The sequence below is a fragment of the Chaetura pelagica genome, unplaced genomic scaffold (genome assembly GCF_000747805.2).
Source record: "Chaetura pelagica isolate M959 unplaced genomic scaffold, ChaPel_1.0 scaffold191, whole genome shotgun sequence".
Taxonomy (NCBI): domain Eukaryota; kingdom Metazoa; phylum Chordata; class Aves; order Apodiformes; family Apodidae; genus Chaetura; species Chaetura pelagica.
The window spans coordinates 1870379-1887045 of NW_009952440.1; the positions used below are offsets into that span (position 1 = coordinate 1870379).

The 16667-nt window shown below is 37.9% G+C and overlaps 2 protein-coding genes across 2 annotated transcripts in view; one reads left to right on the top strand and one right to left on the bottom strand.

Moving 5' to 3' along the window:
* The window catches only part of ATG10 (autophagy related 10), an 88871-nt gene extending 78487 nt beyond the window's left edge, over window positions 1-10384 (bottom strand). Inside the window, exons 1-2 of the mRNA XM_010008406.1 lie at window positions 10259-10384; window positions 5193-5312 (exon numbers count right to left, since the gene is read on the bottom strand). Coding sequence (XP_010006708.1) covers window positions 5193-5312; window positions 10259-10384 — 246 coding nt within the window. The remainder of the gene's footprint in view (window positions 1-5192; window positions 5313-10258) is intronic.
* Window positions 10385-10901: 517 nt separating this feature from the next.
* SSBP2 (single-stranded DNA binding protein 2) overlaps window positions 10902-16667 on the top strand; it is a 256985-nt gene continuing 251219 nt past the window's right edge. Inside the window, exon 1 of the mRNA XM_010008407.1 lies at window positions 10902-10955. Within this exon, the coding sequence (XP_010006709.1) occupies window positions 10902-10955 (54 nt within the window). The remainder of the gene's footprint in view (window positions 10956-16667) is intronic.

A 16667-nucleotide genomic window follows, 5' to 3' on the forward strand; every position in this document is an offset into this window, starting at 1 on the left:
CATTCCTGAAGAACATTCTCAATCCTTTCCCAGTAAAAAGGCAAATGGAAAGATCGGGTTTGCATAAAACAGATCCCCTGGCACCTGGTTTGATAAACAGTTTAACAACTCATTTACTGTCAAGTATAAAGACAGAAACGTTCTTAAACTGCCCTAAGCAGATATTAGTATTTAAGTATACCTGCCTCCAGAAATCTTGCTTTGTAGTGTAAGTGCATCTATGTGAACATAAATCCTTTTTTACATTTACCTTCATCTATACTTGTCTTAAGGGTAACTTGAATACAGTGTAAAATCCAACTCTTGACACTTATAGTGTGCCCACTTACAGCTGCAAGCCTTCTCACAGCTCCCAACACCCAACACAGTCCTCATATGAGTTCATAAGGTTATTCCTCTACTGCCTAGCACAGCTCAGTTATTGCCAAGAGTGTGTCTGGAAACCAGCAGATATCAAAGGTTCACTGACACGTGAAAGGATAACAAGGAGACAGTCTGAATTCTGCAGGCTTGCCAATAAGCTGAAGAAGCCATCAATTAACTGTTGTGCATATGGCAGAAGCCTTCAAGTTCCAGAAAATGGAAAACCTGCATCATACTAGGTCACACGTGAACTTGCTGCATTACAGGACAGTAACTCCCAAAGCTGTTCTAAGCTTCTGCTGTATTCTATAGATACTGGTCCTATATATGCTGGTCCTATAGAGAGGGCAGCCTCCTATTACAGCAACTTCCTGTCAATCAGCTGATCCACAGCATCTTACAATATCTGCAATGTGAAGACTCCTATGCAAGAAGTTGCAGTAAGAGCTTTAAAGAAGCAACTTGCACCACTATAGCCCCCTCAAATGATGGTACTTTGGCATACTAGCATGTGCAGGTGTGTTACATGTACTGACTGTGACTGCCAGAGCTGACACCCAGTGTCACAAAGGCCACAGCATTCCACTGCACAAGCATGCCAGTCTCCATGTAAGGATTTCAGTCAACCTTTAAGTCAATGTCAGCTGCTCACACAGTTTATCCTTAATATTTTTTGTCTGTGTGTGTGCTGCTATTTTATGACATACAGACCTCAGCCAAGTATAAGCTTTACCATCAAAGTGAAATCCTGGTCTCATTTAAGTCACCAGAAAAAACTACTATTGCTTTTAATGAGCTCAGATCCATATTTTGTTGTGTGAGATTCACATGACAAAATGCAGACACCTACACCCAGCTTAACCAACTAGCTTCCCTTGATCATCAGTCAAGAAAGACAGACACTTTCAGACTCATCTTCTCCTAGAGAAGACACCTAAAATAGGCTGACTGATTTATATCCTGAAATGCTTTTTTACCTCTTCATGCTGAAACAAAGATTTAAGTGACAAGCTCTATGTTGCACATTTCTAAAATTAGGAGAAAGAAACTCATACAGAATTTTATTCTTGGTTTTCAGATAAAAACACAACTTGTGTAAAAGGAATCAAACATACCATGTAACACAGACTGCTCTACAGGAAAGACTACAATACATATTATTCACCACTCCTTCACTAGGAAGGCTTCAAATACTTTAATATGAGACAATGAAATGGAAAACTGGAAACCATAACTGTCCATATCACCAGTGAACTGAAATAAACTTTTCAAATATTTTGATCAGCTTCCTGGAGATCCTGTAAAATAAGTAATTTTTGATGCTGTTATAACATTTTCTATTTAAATAAAGTTACTTCAACTATTCTGTGTATTTTCTGCACTGTATCATTATACATCAGTATCTGTTCATAAATTTAAAAAGAACAGAACAGCAATAATTTTGCTTCTCTGCAGCTTCAATGTCCTAATTGTACTCTTCGCTACAACAGGATATGTTCACTGATTTATTCAACATCACCTCTTCCCTGATGTGTCTTTGGTTCAATTACTTAAATAGGAGTTATATCCTTCTTATGGACAACTACCCTGTATTTCCCTTCAGCTTCAAAAACTTGTCTTCTAATTTTCCTCCTAATTTTCACCATGCCTGCCAAAACTAATGTTCTACTTGTAATCTCTGAACTGGATCCTCAGGAAAAGAAGAGAAAAATCTTGTGGTCTCTAATGCCCTGTCATATACCACATCACATTTTCATCTTGTTTTTTGGTCAACATTGTTCCTAACAATGAATATTGTTAGGACCTTAATTTCCTAACTTGTCCGTTCTTGCTGTTCCTTGTTAATTATCTTCCATAAAACTATGTGTCATATCCTACTATGCCTTGAAGAAGACTGGGCAACTGACAGAATACCTCAGTAAAACTAATACTACAGATACAATATAGAAAAATATAGATCACAACAGTAATTCTGAAACAACATTTTGAAAGATGGAACTATCAGACAATGGCTACTGTTTTTCAAAAATAAAATTTTAATCTAGACCTCCTTCAGACCTCAAATATATAAAAATAAAATTTATACATTTTTTAAGGAAAAAAATATTAAATATCGAAGGCATATAACCAGTACAAACCTCGCCAATTTCTACCAAGATCACAACTTTTGCTGAACTCAGTATTTCAATAACTTAGAACCAGAGAATCATGGAATATGCTGAGTTGGAAGGGACCCATCAGCATCATCAAGTCCAACTCCTGGCCCTGTGCAGAGCACCCCAAGAATCACACCATGTACCTGAGAGCATCATCCAAACGCTTCTTGAGCTCAGGCAGGCTTGGTGCCATGACCACTGCCCTGGAGAGCTTGTTCCAGTGCTCAACCACCCTCTGGGTGAAAAACCTTTTTCTGGATCTAACCTGAACCTCCAAGTGATTGCAGTTAACTCCATAACATTTTGATTTATGGGTGCAACAAGTACTTTTGCAAAGACAAAGCCTATTTAAATAACAGACACTTAGAACAGTGCAACAGGACTCTTGCATTCAATATCTGTGAAGAAAAATATGCACTGCTATATCTGAGCAAATCTATCCTCTCTACAGGCACCACTTCCTTCCTTCTCCTTAAATATATATTTTTACTTTATATATCCAAATTTCATTTTCCAACTTATTGGTGTGCTTCTCCCATTTTCTAGATTAAATAAATTTAACAGCCTGGTTACTCTCCAGTTCAATGAAGAATATAAATCTGACATAATCTCTATTAGGCAGTGACCACTTTAGAAAGGAAACCCATTTTTCTTCCTATGCATAAGGTCTTAAAACCTACATAATTTTCTAAGACCTTTCCCTTGCTTCACTCTCCCATCTTTACTGCTACTATGTAACATGAGCAAAAACTCCTTCTCAAAGACAATCAGCTAATATTCAAGATCTCTTCCAACCTAGATACATCTCTGTGATCCAAAACAGAAATATTTCAGAATATTTCAAGAGTAATTATTAATATAGGCATCTTGATAAACCAGAGTTTGGCCTGGAATCATACTTCAGTATATTAAAGACTGTTTATTGTTATATTCCAGTATATAAAAGTCTCTGTTTCAGTATATTACAGGCTCTGAAGCTTTTTTGTGTTCTGAAACTTTTTCTATAGCAGATACAACTTTTCAGACAAAGGACTGAATAGTTTTTTACAAAATGTTCTTTTAAAACACACTCTGTAATGAAGACTCGATTCATTAGTAAAAAAGGCATCATCATCAAAAGCAATTTTGAACAGAAACAGGAATCTGTTCTCACAAGTCAGGACTGAAGTATACGAACACTGTCATAGTGTCAATTAAATACAGATCTCTAAAGCACTGTTTTTAGCCTTCATTTTAAGAAATACTAGAATTTAAATTAGAGGAAAACTTAAAATGCTTCCGCTACCCTTCAGATTACTTACATACTATGCTTATAAATTGGTACTTACCAAACAAATGCAAGTTTGTGATTCTAAAGATTATATGGATTCCAATCCATATCAAAGCTGGTGCATCAGCAATGGGGTTGTAAAACTTTTTTATTTCTTTGTTTGTTTGTTGTTTTGGGGGTTTTTTTGCTTTTTATAATTAATTGAACAAGTTGTTTTATTGGTAATAGAAGCATGTCTTGTTTCCAGCTTACTTGTGCCATTTGAACTTTAGATGTTCCTCATGGCATTCTAAGAGACAAAGGTGCTGCTTTAGTCCAGTTTCATACTTGCACAGACTAGACAAACAGAATACAAAGATCAAAGTTCTAACTTCTAGTAAAAGTCATTTTTCATCTAGATAGCCATCTGCTTTCACAAAATTTTAAGAACCTAATCATTTCTGAAATACAGTGAAACTCAAAAATCAGTAGAAACTGCTACATCATAGACTAACACAGTGCATGATTGTTTTAAGTGCCACTTCCTTCAAAAAAACAAGCCAAAAGAATACTCATTTCAGAGTCACTGTGGGGAAAAAAAACACAACAAAACAACAATGTGCTGATGAAAAAAGGAATTGTTGCAGAAAAAGTTAACTAGAAAATATGCCATGTTCATCTGTTCAACATAATTATGTACTTATAATACATAAATACATTATTTTCAGTCAATTTTAATCCAGCATTTCTGGTCACATTTGTGGTAAAACATAACAAGGAACTGAATCTCTACAACTTATATCTTGAGTAGACAATAATCTAGAGGTCTAATGAAGAATCTAACAAGCAAATAATTATTCAGATCAGTTCACCCTGAGTTCAATGAGTTTCATTTTCTCGAAGAAAGCAACATATTCTTCTAAAACAACAAACGTATTTTACTTCCCACCGCCAATTTTAAAAAATTGCACAGTATTTAAAGTTAGTTCCATAGTAGAAAAGTTTGCAAGGAATATAAAATTCCTATGCACCACTCTAGTAAATACTACTTATAATTAATATTAATCTCAGTTGTTCGGGATTTTTTTTAATTAATATTTATCTCTAAGATAACTAAATTTTATTTTTTCCACAAAAAGATTCCTTAACGCTAGTGAAACAATGTGCAAATAAGTATTACCCTTCCATAATGAAAATACATATATAAAACATGCTTGAGCCTTTCCATTTACTCCCAACTTTGATTACCAATATAGCAGTACACCTGAATACGAACAACTATAGGAAGAATAATTAAAAGTCACTGGTAACTCAAGATCTGAAATCTTTCTGTAAGGACTTAAATCAACACTATAGTTGTTGGTTTTTTTAAATCTAGTTCATGGTTTATCCAGTAAACACAGAAAATTAACATCTGTACTTACTTCAACATGTGTAAATAAGGTTGGTTCAGTGTTATCACTGTTTTTCTCCATGAGATCTGCTGGGATGTTTCTATTTCTTACTTGGAACTGTGTTTTACTAAGATAACCATCACCAAGGCCCTGTGTTCAGAAAACAAGAAAGAAAAAAATTTCTGTAACCAAAATGCTAAATGCTGTCACTGCTCTAGAAAATAAACAGAGCATGGTATTTAGGCATAAGGTCCAGGTCTTTTTATAGTCATCGGCATGACTGCACTGCTTTTCAGTATCTTTTCACATGTAGTTTACACTAGTTCTTGATCTCAAAAGAAGTCAAAGACTTGAACAATAAAAATAAAATTTAATATATCCATTAATCAAATTAGGTAACTGCTACCTGGTCATCAGGATGAGTGCCAAGGAACTGAAAGACAGTGCTCTAAGGTCAAAAAGAGCAGCTATCAATGACTTTTACCTATTTTGAGCACTGCATTCATGCCAATTTAAACTTCCCAATTCTTGGTACATAGCTTTATTTTTGCTCTATTCCCCCCTAACATTCTTAAATTCCTGAAAAGAAAAACAACAAACCCACTTCAGAACTTATGTGCGCAGAGTTACAATTTGTTCCCTTCTTTTGGTCACCTTTGAGGGTCAAATGCAAGAGAAAACAAACTAAGCTGTACCCTCTCCCAGCTCCCTTTTTATCATTTTGTCTCCCAAGCCACATCACCTAATGCTATAAATGGCCCTTGTGCAATCTCAGTGGAAGGAGAAGGTTTTAGGGTATTTTCCTCCTTGCTGACCTGACTATCTGCACACACACACACGTATACCTATTTTTTATTAATTAGAAATAAGAGGAGAAAAAACATGTAATAACAGACATATTAGAAAAGTGTACACTCCAAAAGGGAGAAAGAGTATAAAAACACAAAGAACAGTAGTTGCACGTTAAGTATTTATTTCTCAAAGGAAACAAATGAAATTGGGGGCTTATTAGCCATTTTGTTACTTTTTATTTTAGACAAACACAGAAAGCATATGCACATCTGACAAAAAAAAGGATTCTATTCAAAGTTTCTCTACAAAATTCATGAATGTAGCATTAAATTGCTTGACAAGGCTGGAAATGTAACTATTATTTAATTCTTTAGTTATTCTGTCATTGTTGACATGGTTTATTTCATGTATTCTGACCTTCAAATCAACACAAGCCTTACTCTGGAACACTAGCTCTCTTTTTTCAAGGACACTCTAGAATCTATCTATGTTCAAAATCTGCTATGGCTATTTGTTTACTTTGTTCTTATCAAGTTTCACACCTGATAAAAATGCTAGTACTCTTCATGTATTTTTGTCCATAAGTTTTTAAGCATGAACCACACTACAAGAAACTACCTTGCTTATAACTTCTACTGCATGCCATATTTTCTGAATAAATCTCATAAAGAGCACGAATCTGCCAAGATTTGCTGAATGTCCTGACTGCAGAACCAACTGCATCTTGTGTAATGAAGAATCAAGCATTCAGCACACAACAGTGACAGAAAAGCCTAACTCCGTGATACAAAAGCCATTTCTCCCACTATAAACACTCAAGTCTTTCTCTTGTGGAACTTCTTGCAAGTGTCAAGCAAGAGTAAAGCTACCTGCATTGGTATTTATCCTACTAAGAGAAAGTAAAGAAAGTACTACAGCCACCCACAGAGGTAAAATGCCCCAAGGCACACTGAGCTTTGCCAGAGAAGGGTTGGATATATTCACCTCTCTGAACCAGTTCTTCCTGTCAGCAGAAGGGAGCCACGCTCCATAGCCTTTGCAGTCTAAATTATTTGAGTGCCATGAAAATAATCCATGGATAGCTGGAAACAAGGAGTTAGCAGTCTCTGTCTTCGACAACTGCATGTCAAAGGCTAGAGAAGAGGTGGCAGGGAAGAGAAACATCCCTGCTGTTGCACTCTCTGTATATATTTTGTACACTTCTGCCCCTATAAATAAATCAACACTTTAGTAAGGACTTTGATCCCATTATATCGTGGAAAGGGAGTAAATTTCTAAGCCAGCAGTCCTCTGAGTATCACAAGTAAATGGGAACTGAGATAGCCTTTGATATGATTACCTAGAGATTAACCTAACTAAATATGAAACAAACATAAAGCAGAACACAAAGGCGGCTAGGGGCAGCCTTCACTGACAGGATGTAACTATCTGTCCCTAATAACAGCAACCACGTTTAGCTTCATTACGTCCTACTGCAGAGGTGATCTTGGTCTTTCTACAGCTTTCTTCTGGGGAAAAAAAACCCAGATTATAAAAATAACATAGTTTAGAACATGTCACTTCCAGCTATAAATACAGGGCTCTGCTTGGGCCATGTGAGCTTATGCCACAAGAGCCAGATCCACAAAAACAACAGGGATTTCATCATCTAAATTTAATCTCTGCAGAAAACATGGGAACACAAGAACACAGTTCTACAAGCCTGGTTTACTTGTGTGGTCTTATTGCTATCAATGGTTCTATTCACGTGAGTATGGAATGAGGAATGGGATCCAAGTGCATTACATCAGCAAAACTAAGAGAGCCCCAAACTACCCGCAACACATATATTGGTAGGAAAGGCAACAAGACTATGACATATCTTGTTAACAAAAAGCTTCCTTCCCAGATAACATAAAATAAATGGATGGTCTCAATGGCCAGGTTTTTATCACACACTGAAATCACAAAGTCGCCGACTTGGCCCATTTAAAAAAAAAAAAAAATCACAAACAAAAAAAACCTCTTAATTTTTTTTTATATGTGAGAACAAAATCTATCTCTTTCTGCTATTTCCAGCAAAGCTTCTTATTTCACAGAAAGTTCAAACTTTGACCCGTGTATTAAATTCCCAATAGCAGCTCAGAGCATCTCTCTTTGTTGAATAAATCCTCACAAATATAGCCCTGGACTGAAATCTGAAGTATCAAATGGTTGCCTGTAAGAAAAGGTGCATTGTAACACTTGGCTAATATCCGCACTCTTTTAAAAAAAAAAAACACAAAAAACCACAAACTTCTAAACAGAATACATCTAAGGCAAAGATCCTGCTTCATACTGAAATTCTGTTTCATCTGTGATGGCAGGGTTACAAATGCTAATGTATAATTACTTATGTAGAAATCATGGCATAGATTTATTCTGGGACTTGCTGCATTTCAAAATGGTACAAGCATGATTTTTCATGAAAGCATGGGAAACCACCAGAGCCATTAAAGTATAAAATAAAATAAAAATTTAAAGGTAGAGAAATAGAAAGAAATACACAGATAACAATGAATATGCCACACCACCTACTATTGAAAGGCAGTTGCAGAAGAAGCATAAGAACACAGTGAAAACCTCCATTGCTTATCCCTCAAAAAAACTGTGGCAAAAAGAAAACCTATAATAGCATGTACTTATTAAATAGAAAATAACATAAGTATTCAAAGTAGGAAAATACAGTGTTCAAAATATATATATAAATATATATATAACAAATACAAATTATGTACCTATAAACCATAACTATTACAAAGCTTTCATGTGAGAAGTGGTTAAGCAGGACACTAGCATGATGTACCTATTATTAGGCATTTTTAATCAGCATGTAAGAACTGGTAATTTTATTAAGGTCTTCAAGCACTGCAGAAGTTTCAGAGAACTCTGGAAACAGCCAGCATGTATCAATATATATCTTTACATACTGGCTAATTTAACTAACTATATATCTATTAGTTTGATGCAATCCAAGCAAAATAACAGACAGTGTCATGCAGAATTCAGTAAACACAGAAATATATACAATAAATGTAGTTACTTTTTAGGAAAAATAGATTTTTTTCAGAATAATATAAAAAGACATGTTTGGTTGGTAAACATAAAAGTGTATGCTCAAGACTTCAAGATTAACTGTTGATTCCATAAACAGAAATTCAAAAATTAAAATAATCCCACACTAATCTTACACACACCAAAGGATGAAAAAATTATTAATTCACAAATCTCAAATGTAATTTAAAAATGGAGAATCATCATTAAAAAAGTGATTCTACCAGGGTTCTGTGAGCCTAGTCTTGGCCCTGCACTACTTAAACTTTTGATTAATGGCATAGAAACAATATATAATTATTACTGGTGAGGTTTGAAAGTTATGGGAAAGCAGCAAATAATGAAGACTGATCACTAATACAGACAGTTTTTTGTGGTGGTTGTATGCAACTAAGTGTTTTAATACAAAATATTAAATCAGTCATATATAACAAATACTATGTGCTATCTCAGTGTGAAGGGTTAAAGTAACCTTCGAATACAAAACCACCAGCACTTGCCCAGAGCAGGAAAGTTTGAATTTCCCAGTGATACAAGATTCATTGTCTAGCTTTGCTCACAGATGAAGGATTTTCATATACTGGGAAGGATTCAGAGGAGATCCACGAGAATTATTAAAATATTGGAAATCATGTCAAATAGTCAGGCAGCTTAACACGTTTTGCTTTTACACTGACGAGGTTAAGGGATGAATTGATCTCAATCTAAAAGTACCAAAACAGGGAGAGTTCTGATTAAAGAAGGGTCCTCAGCTTAGCACACAAGGTACAGCTACCAATGGCTGAAGATAAAGCTAGGCAGTCAAGATTAAAAGTAACTGCTCTTTTCTCTTTCTTTTAACTCCATTTTAAGCATAGCCAATTATTTGAAAGGCTTGTTGAGAGCTGTGACTTTTTCCCCATCACTGGGAATTCTGACAACGCAGACTGCATAATGCCTCAGGAGACATTTTCTGATCAAAGCAGCAATCATCTCTGGTGATCCTTCCCCTCTGATACACAAGCTTCACTAGACCATCACAGCAGTTTGGATTCAGGAACCCTATTCAACAGATGTACTGGCCTAAATCCTCCTGTAAACTACCTATGCACTATTTTGTTCTTGGATCAGCTGTGTGAATGCTATTCATTTTATGTGATGTAAACCCCCTTTAAAGGATGCTCCAGCTTGTGGCAGTTGTGAACAGCTCAAAAACACCAACAATGGAATCTAAAGATTAACACTATTATTACCTTGCTAGTTCTCCATTCCCAACCATCTCCTATCTGCTGTGAATGCTTAATAAATTCTTCACAGTACTGCTTGAAACTTTTTTCTTCCAAAAAGAAGTCCTCTTCACCTGCCATGCTAGATGACATCTGCAGAGCAAACTGTATGTTAGTACTGACAGATAAAATGAACACCAAGACCTTTCACTGATACAGCAACCAAATAATAAAATAACAAAGCACTGGGGAAAAAAAAAAAAGGAAAAAAAACCTGTTTCTTCAAGTACAGTAGAGAATCACAGATACACAGAACAGCTGAAGTTGCAAGAGACCTCTGGAGACTGTTTATTCTAACCCCCCTGCTCACAATAGGGTCAAGTAGGTTGCTCAGGATCATTTCCAGTTAGGTTTTTATTATATCCAAGGATGGAGACGCCACAACTTCCATAGGCAACCTGTTCCAGTGCTCAATTACCACAGAAGTTAATTTTTCTTCCGTTTAAGGGGAAAAAAAAACAATGTATCAGTTTGTGCTCACTGCCTCTTGTGCTTTCACTGCAAGTGAGTGACATAAATTATTTACCTAGTACCTGAAAACACGTTATTTTCGATGGCAGTTAAACCAAGGCCCTGCTGATCTGTTTATGCTACCCTGGATGTCAAGGAAATGTGGAAAGGAGACACTGTGAATGTTTCTGTGACGCTGCAACGTCCCGGCTCGGTAAGTGCCCCTGGTGAGAGCTCAGCTCTCACACACCACTCAGCTACGTGCTTCAGGAGACAAGCAGCCGCACAGACACGCCAGGCTGCCAGCACCTCTGCCTTCTTGCTCCTCAGCGTCCCCGAGAAAAGCAACGAGCAGCCGCCAGCAAATCACAGGCGGGCAATACTAGGAGACCTACCAAAAGCAGTACTTTAGTACATTTTAAATGAACTACTGATTTGAACCATACTCTGTCCTGAAATAGCATTAGTCTATCTATCTGTTTGCTTTTGATTAAGTAATATTTTTTCTGCATTGCAGGTGCTCAAATACCTTTGTAACCTAGAGCATGTTTTGTCTTTCAAAGGATTTTTTCAGAAACTGCAAAATGTCACATTTGTTTCCAATGCAATGCTACTGCACATGGTCCATCTGGATTTTTTGATACAATACTTAATGCATACTCAACCCAATTGAAGCAAATAGTGCTCTGCTCAGGTGGCTTTAGGATTTGAATGTGGATGACTCACAACTTCTAAGCAAAACGTGGTCTGTGATGTCACAAGGACTCTTGCTGACTGCTGTAATGCAAGTCAGAGGAACTGAAAGCACAACTTTCAAGTGGCCAACTGTGGAAAGAATGAGAAAACCTGCTGTACCCTGAAGAGTCTAAGCTGACTGCTGTAATAAGATGTTTGGGTGGGAATCATAGAATCATAGAATCTTAGGGGCTGGAAGGGACCTCGAAAGATCATCCAGCCCAACCTCCCTGCCAGAGCAGGGTCACCCAGAGCACATCACACAGGAACGTGTCCAGGTGGGTTTTGAATGTCTCCAGAGAAGGAGACTCCACAACCTCTCTGGACAGCCTGTTCCAGTGCTCTGTCACTCTCACAGTAAAAACATTTTTTCGGATATTCACCTTGAACCTCCTATGCTCCAATTTGCACCCATTACCCCTTGTCCCATCACTGGTCATCACTGAGAAAAGCCTAACTCCGTCCCCTTGACACTCACCCCTTACATATTTGTAAACATGGATGAGGTCACCCCTCAGTCTCCTTTTCTCCAAACTCAAGAGACCCAGCTCCCTCAGCCTTTCCTCATAAGGGAGATGTTCCACTCCCTTCATCATCTCTGTGGCTCTGCACTGGGCTCTCTCAAGCAGTTCCCTGTCCTTCTTGAACTGTGGGGCCCAGAACTGGACACAATACTCCAGATGCAGCCTCACCAATGCAGAATAGAGGAGGAGGAGAATGAGGGGGAGGAGAATTCCCTGAATGTGAAGTTAAAGTGGCCAGGTCATCTTGTAACAGAGCCTGAGGGGATAATTGGCAAAATGCAGTTGTCTGGATGAAAATCAGAAGAGTTCAGAGCCCCCAAAATGTCTTCTGGAACTAATTCCAGGAGGGAACCAACTCGGATTTCAGTGCTCGTTCTGTTGCCCAGCTGTGCTGTCTCTGTAATTGCTCTCAGATATGAGCACGTGCTGCGTGCACGGAAGCTGTTGTGCTGCACGAGTCTGGCAAGAGTTGTTCTTAAATCCATGAGCCTGCTAAGCCACACGTTTATTTCAGTAGCAAGGCCTTGCCTGGCATGACTGACACTGTCCGAACTGATACGTGCAGAATGCACGATATTTGCCTGGCTTTACGCGGAGTGTAAAGTGCTGGGTTTGCGTATTTAGCTGTAAACTGCCGTGAGGAAGAGTTCTAGGACTGTTGCTCTTGAGAGGAAACAAGAGCTGTCCCATCAGCTTGGGAGACCCTGCTGCTCCAGTGGGGAACCTGCACAAGCAAATGGTGCTTTTCTCTGGCTGCTTTATAACCCGGTGCTTTCCAGTCTGTGCAGCTCCAGATTTGCTTGTAGTTTGCTGGGTGTGGAGACCTCACAAGGGCCAAAGCCTTTTGCTGGAATATTCCTGGGATAAACCATTTGTATTTAAGATAAAATTCCGTTTTCTAGGTTTTGGCTGCAAGCAGCTGAGTTCTTTAAATATGTACCATGATTCATGTTTTTGCTACTCTTTGTGAGCAATAAAATGTTCCATCTGAGTCTGTAGCTTTCTGTATTAGGTATATATAAGAAAAGTTTCATGAAGGTGTTCTGGAGAATGATTAATTGTGTGATGTACTTGAACAGATTACAGTGCCTCTACAGATTACTATTTTGACTGCATATATTATTTTTGAGAGCAGTTGCATAGCTTGGGTGATGCCATTATAGCTGCAAGTTATGATGCAGTCATTATTTAATAATCAGAATTAATTATTTACATTGTTCTGCACTGTTTCTTTAAATATTGGGGTTTTGAATTTTGGTAAGTAAACACCATGTTGTCATCCAACCCTGAGTTTTGAAGGAGGATTTTTTTGCATTGTGGAATATATTCTGCAAGCCATTTTTGCTAGCAGAAAATGCCTGTGGTATTGAAAAAATGTCACGTAATGTGCATTTGCCTTGGAAGCTGCAGCTCCTGATTTCTAATTTTAGCTTTGTTACTGTCTCTCTGGATTTTCTTAGGGAAGAATCATAGGGTTTAAGACATAGCTCATCTAAAAAGTGGCTGATAGGGCCCTGATTTTGCATTGAAGTTAGCAAAGAAGTTGCCATGACTGGCAGTTTCCAGAAAACTAAGCCATATTTTCCATATATTCAGATCCATTTACTTTATTTAAAATCGTGAGTACACAATTCCTATAAAAACCAGCAACCTCCAGTCTCAACAGTAGTGGTAATTTTTAAAGAGTACAGGCATTAGCCATAGTGTTGGAATATCACAAACGGGCAAGATTTTCTATGAACCTTAAACTGGACAATGATAGTTACATATTGTTAAAAATAATAAACAGTTGAGCTGAATATCCCCCTTTCAGGACTTCCTGGCTTCCCCATGTTGAGCATAACTAAGTCTTCGAGTTACAGAAGGTCTAAAACGCTTAAATTTAAAAACCTGTAATAGAAAGACTATGTGTTTTTATGTAGCCAGGAAACTGTACCTACTAAAGGTGGATTGTAATGTACAGAATGTGAGTATTTTTTGTTCAGGATGCTAGCTAGATCATTTTACACGTGTGAGGTAAATAAAGCCTATCCTAATATCAGGAGTAAATTATTCCAGTTTTTCATCTGGTATAGGCCTGCAGGCCCACATATAAAATTAGCAGCTGATAATTCATATTGGAGTGAGTCAAGGTGAACAAGTACTGATGCTAGGAAAACAGGATTTAATTTTTGATTCCTACAAAATATTATGAACCCAAATTGATATAATCAAACACGCAAAGCTGTGTTTTGATAGTATTCTCCTCAGATGATAGATCGAAGGGTCAATAGGCAGGCTGGCTGGATAGGAAATGACAGACAAGAGCAGACCAATTATAATCTGCCTTGTGTAGAGGACAGACTCAGACCTTAACTTGAAGATTTACTCTAAATTTTAAGAACTCTGTTATTTAAGGAGACTGATTGAATTGAAGAATGAGAGGGAATTTCTTAATGAATCAAGAATGACATATTGTATATTTTTTGGTAAACAACAGAAACTATCCAAAGCTGGAAAAAAAAAAGTGTATATATATAAAAGAAGCTTGCAGCCTCCACTGTCATTTTTGCAGAGAAAAATATATTAAGAAATTGTCCATTTAGAAGCCAAGTAAAAAATAATGGAAGTAGTATCAGTCTTCATGCATTATGGATCACTGGATGTTAATTCCTGTCATTACAAGGCAGATACTTTTGAACAAATTAATAATGACAAGAATTCAAATTCCACCAAAATGCATAAGACTTTAAACAAATGCTGTTTTTTAATTAAGCTGGTAGAAGTCATAACCCCCAGTCATATTGACTAAGATGCTGTGTTTGAGCACCTCTTTCTGACCAGCCTGGCTGACCAGCCTGGCCATCGTGCAGCCCTAACCCTTTCCTTATCTCAGACTGTCCAGGAGTCAGACTTTACCTTCTGGTCACTCTAATTTATGATGGCTGAAATAGTCTTGTCAAAGCTGTTTTCCAATCTGTACCAAACCCTTTCCTGCCTTGGGACCACCTCTGAGCATGTAACGCACAGCCAACAGTGTCATGAGAGGTGTGCCTGTTAAAAAATAAGCATGTGTAGTCTAGTGCATGTTCTATCCCAGCAACTGTGACTTCATGTGTGTTACTCAGGCCACAGCATTGTATGCACACAACATCCTGCACCCTAGGGATGTATATGATCTATATGTTTAATTTCAGGATTTCTGGAGGTCTTCATAGGTGCCTTATCCAGGAATTTGGTTATTTCTTCAGCTTCATTTTGCAAAACCCAGTTGCTTCCCCTGTGGTCCTGAAGGGAGAAATAAATGCCTTTCAGAGATGGATGCTTTTGTAGCCGAGTGAGGTCCTGGATAGCTCAGGAGATGCCACCATTTTGTCCTTAAAGTGTTAAACCCGCCAAAATAGCAATGCAATCTAACTTAGTGAAGGCTCAATGGATGGTAAGGACAGTGTTTTGAACAGTAATATGGGAAATATTGCATTACTATTTTGGCGGGTGTAACACTTTAATGGTCTGTGACACCAAAGTAATGACCATAATGTTTGAGCTCACTGACAAAATCAATGCTGTTACCCATGGAGTGTTACTGCTGCCTGTTATTTTAGTAACAACTAATTTCTCTTGTTAAAGATCATTAAATCCTTCTCTAAGTGCGTAGGTCCCAAGAGAAAAATCAGTTACATACCTAGTAGTGGAACAGTAGGACTGGATTGTGCACTTTGCTGAGTGAAGACACACTGGTGCTGTGAAAATAACTTCTGATGTCAGCTAGGTAAAAGCTGTGAATGTGGCTCTGGACTTCTGTACGCCAGTAAACATTTGCTGGGCTATGAGCATGGACCTGCAATACTGAAAATAAACAGATTTTCTCTGTCAGAAAGTACGCCTGGTGACACCAGTGCAAGCTTCTGAGTGGCAGATTGGCAATTTGCAAGTTTACATGGAAAGAATGTTACTAAATATGTGGCAAGTAGAGGCACATAGCCTGATGATCTTTCTGTTACCAGTTCAAACCCACTTCTTAAAATCTAAGCTAAATGAGTGCAGAAGGACTGACCCTAAAACGTGGGACTTGAAGTTAATATGCAACAGAAAAAAGCAATAAATAAAACTGCAACTAGATGGAGTGAGAATTGTGTTTTCTGTCTGCTGTGCCCCTTGTCTGTGTGTCCTGATACCTCGTGTCTGTTGTGCTGTTTCAAGCTGAGGGTGAAGTGTATTGTCCTCTTTCTATGCCAAGGCTGAAGGTGCCCAAGTCTCAGCATTTCCACATCCTGTGCACTTGTGTACAGCAAAGAGTGGGAGGGGTGGTACTCGGTGAGATCCACTGTGGATATACTTGATAACTATACCGTCAGGCCTCTCCTTCCTGAAGTTAAGGCTTTTTAACATATCAGAGTAACATTCTGATTGGAAAAGACCTTCAAGATCAAGTCCAACCACTACCCTAGCTCTGCTGTGTCCACCACTAAACCCTGTCCCCTTGGCACCACATCTGTCTTTCTAGATTTCTCCAAGGATGGTGGTAGCTCAACCATGTCCTCAGACAGCCTGATTCACCAAGTCCAGCTCCCACCCCAGAGCAGGACCACCCCAAAATTCTCCTGAAACAGCTTCTCCTGCTGCAGTTTGCAGAGACAGTAGTCAGCTACCTGAGCCCATGGTCTCGCCAACCAGGTTGTCTCATA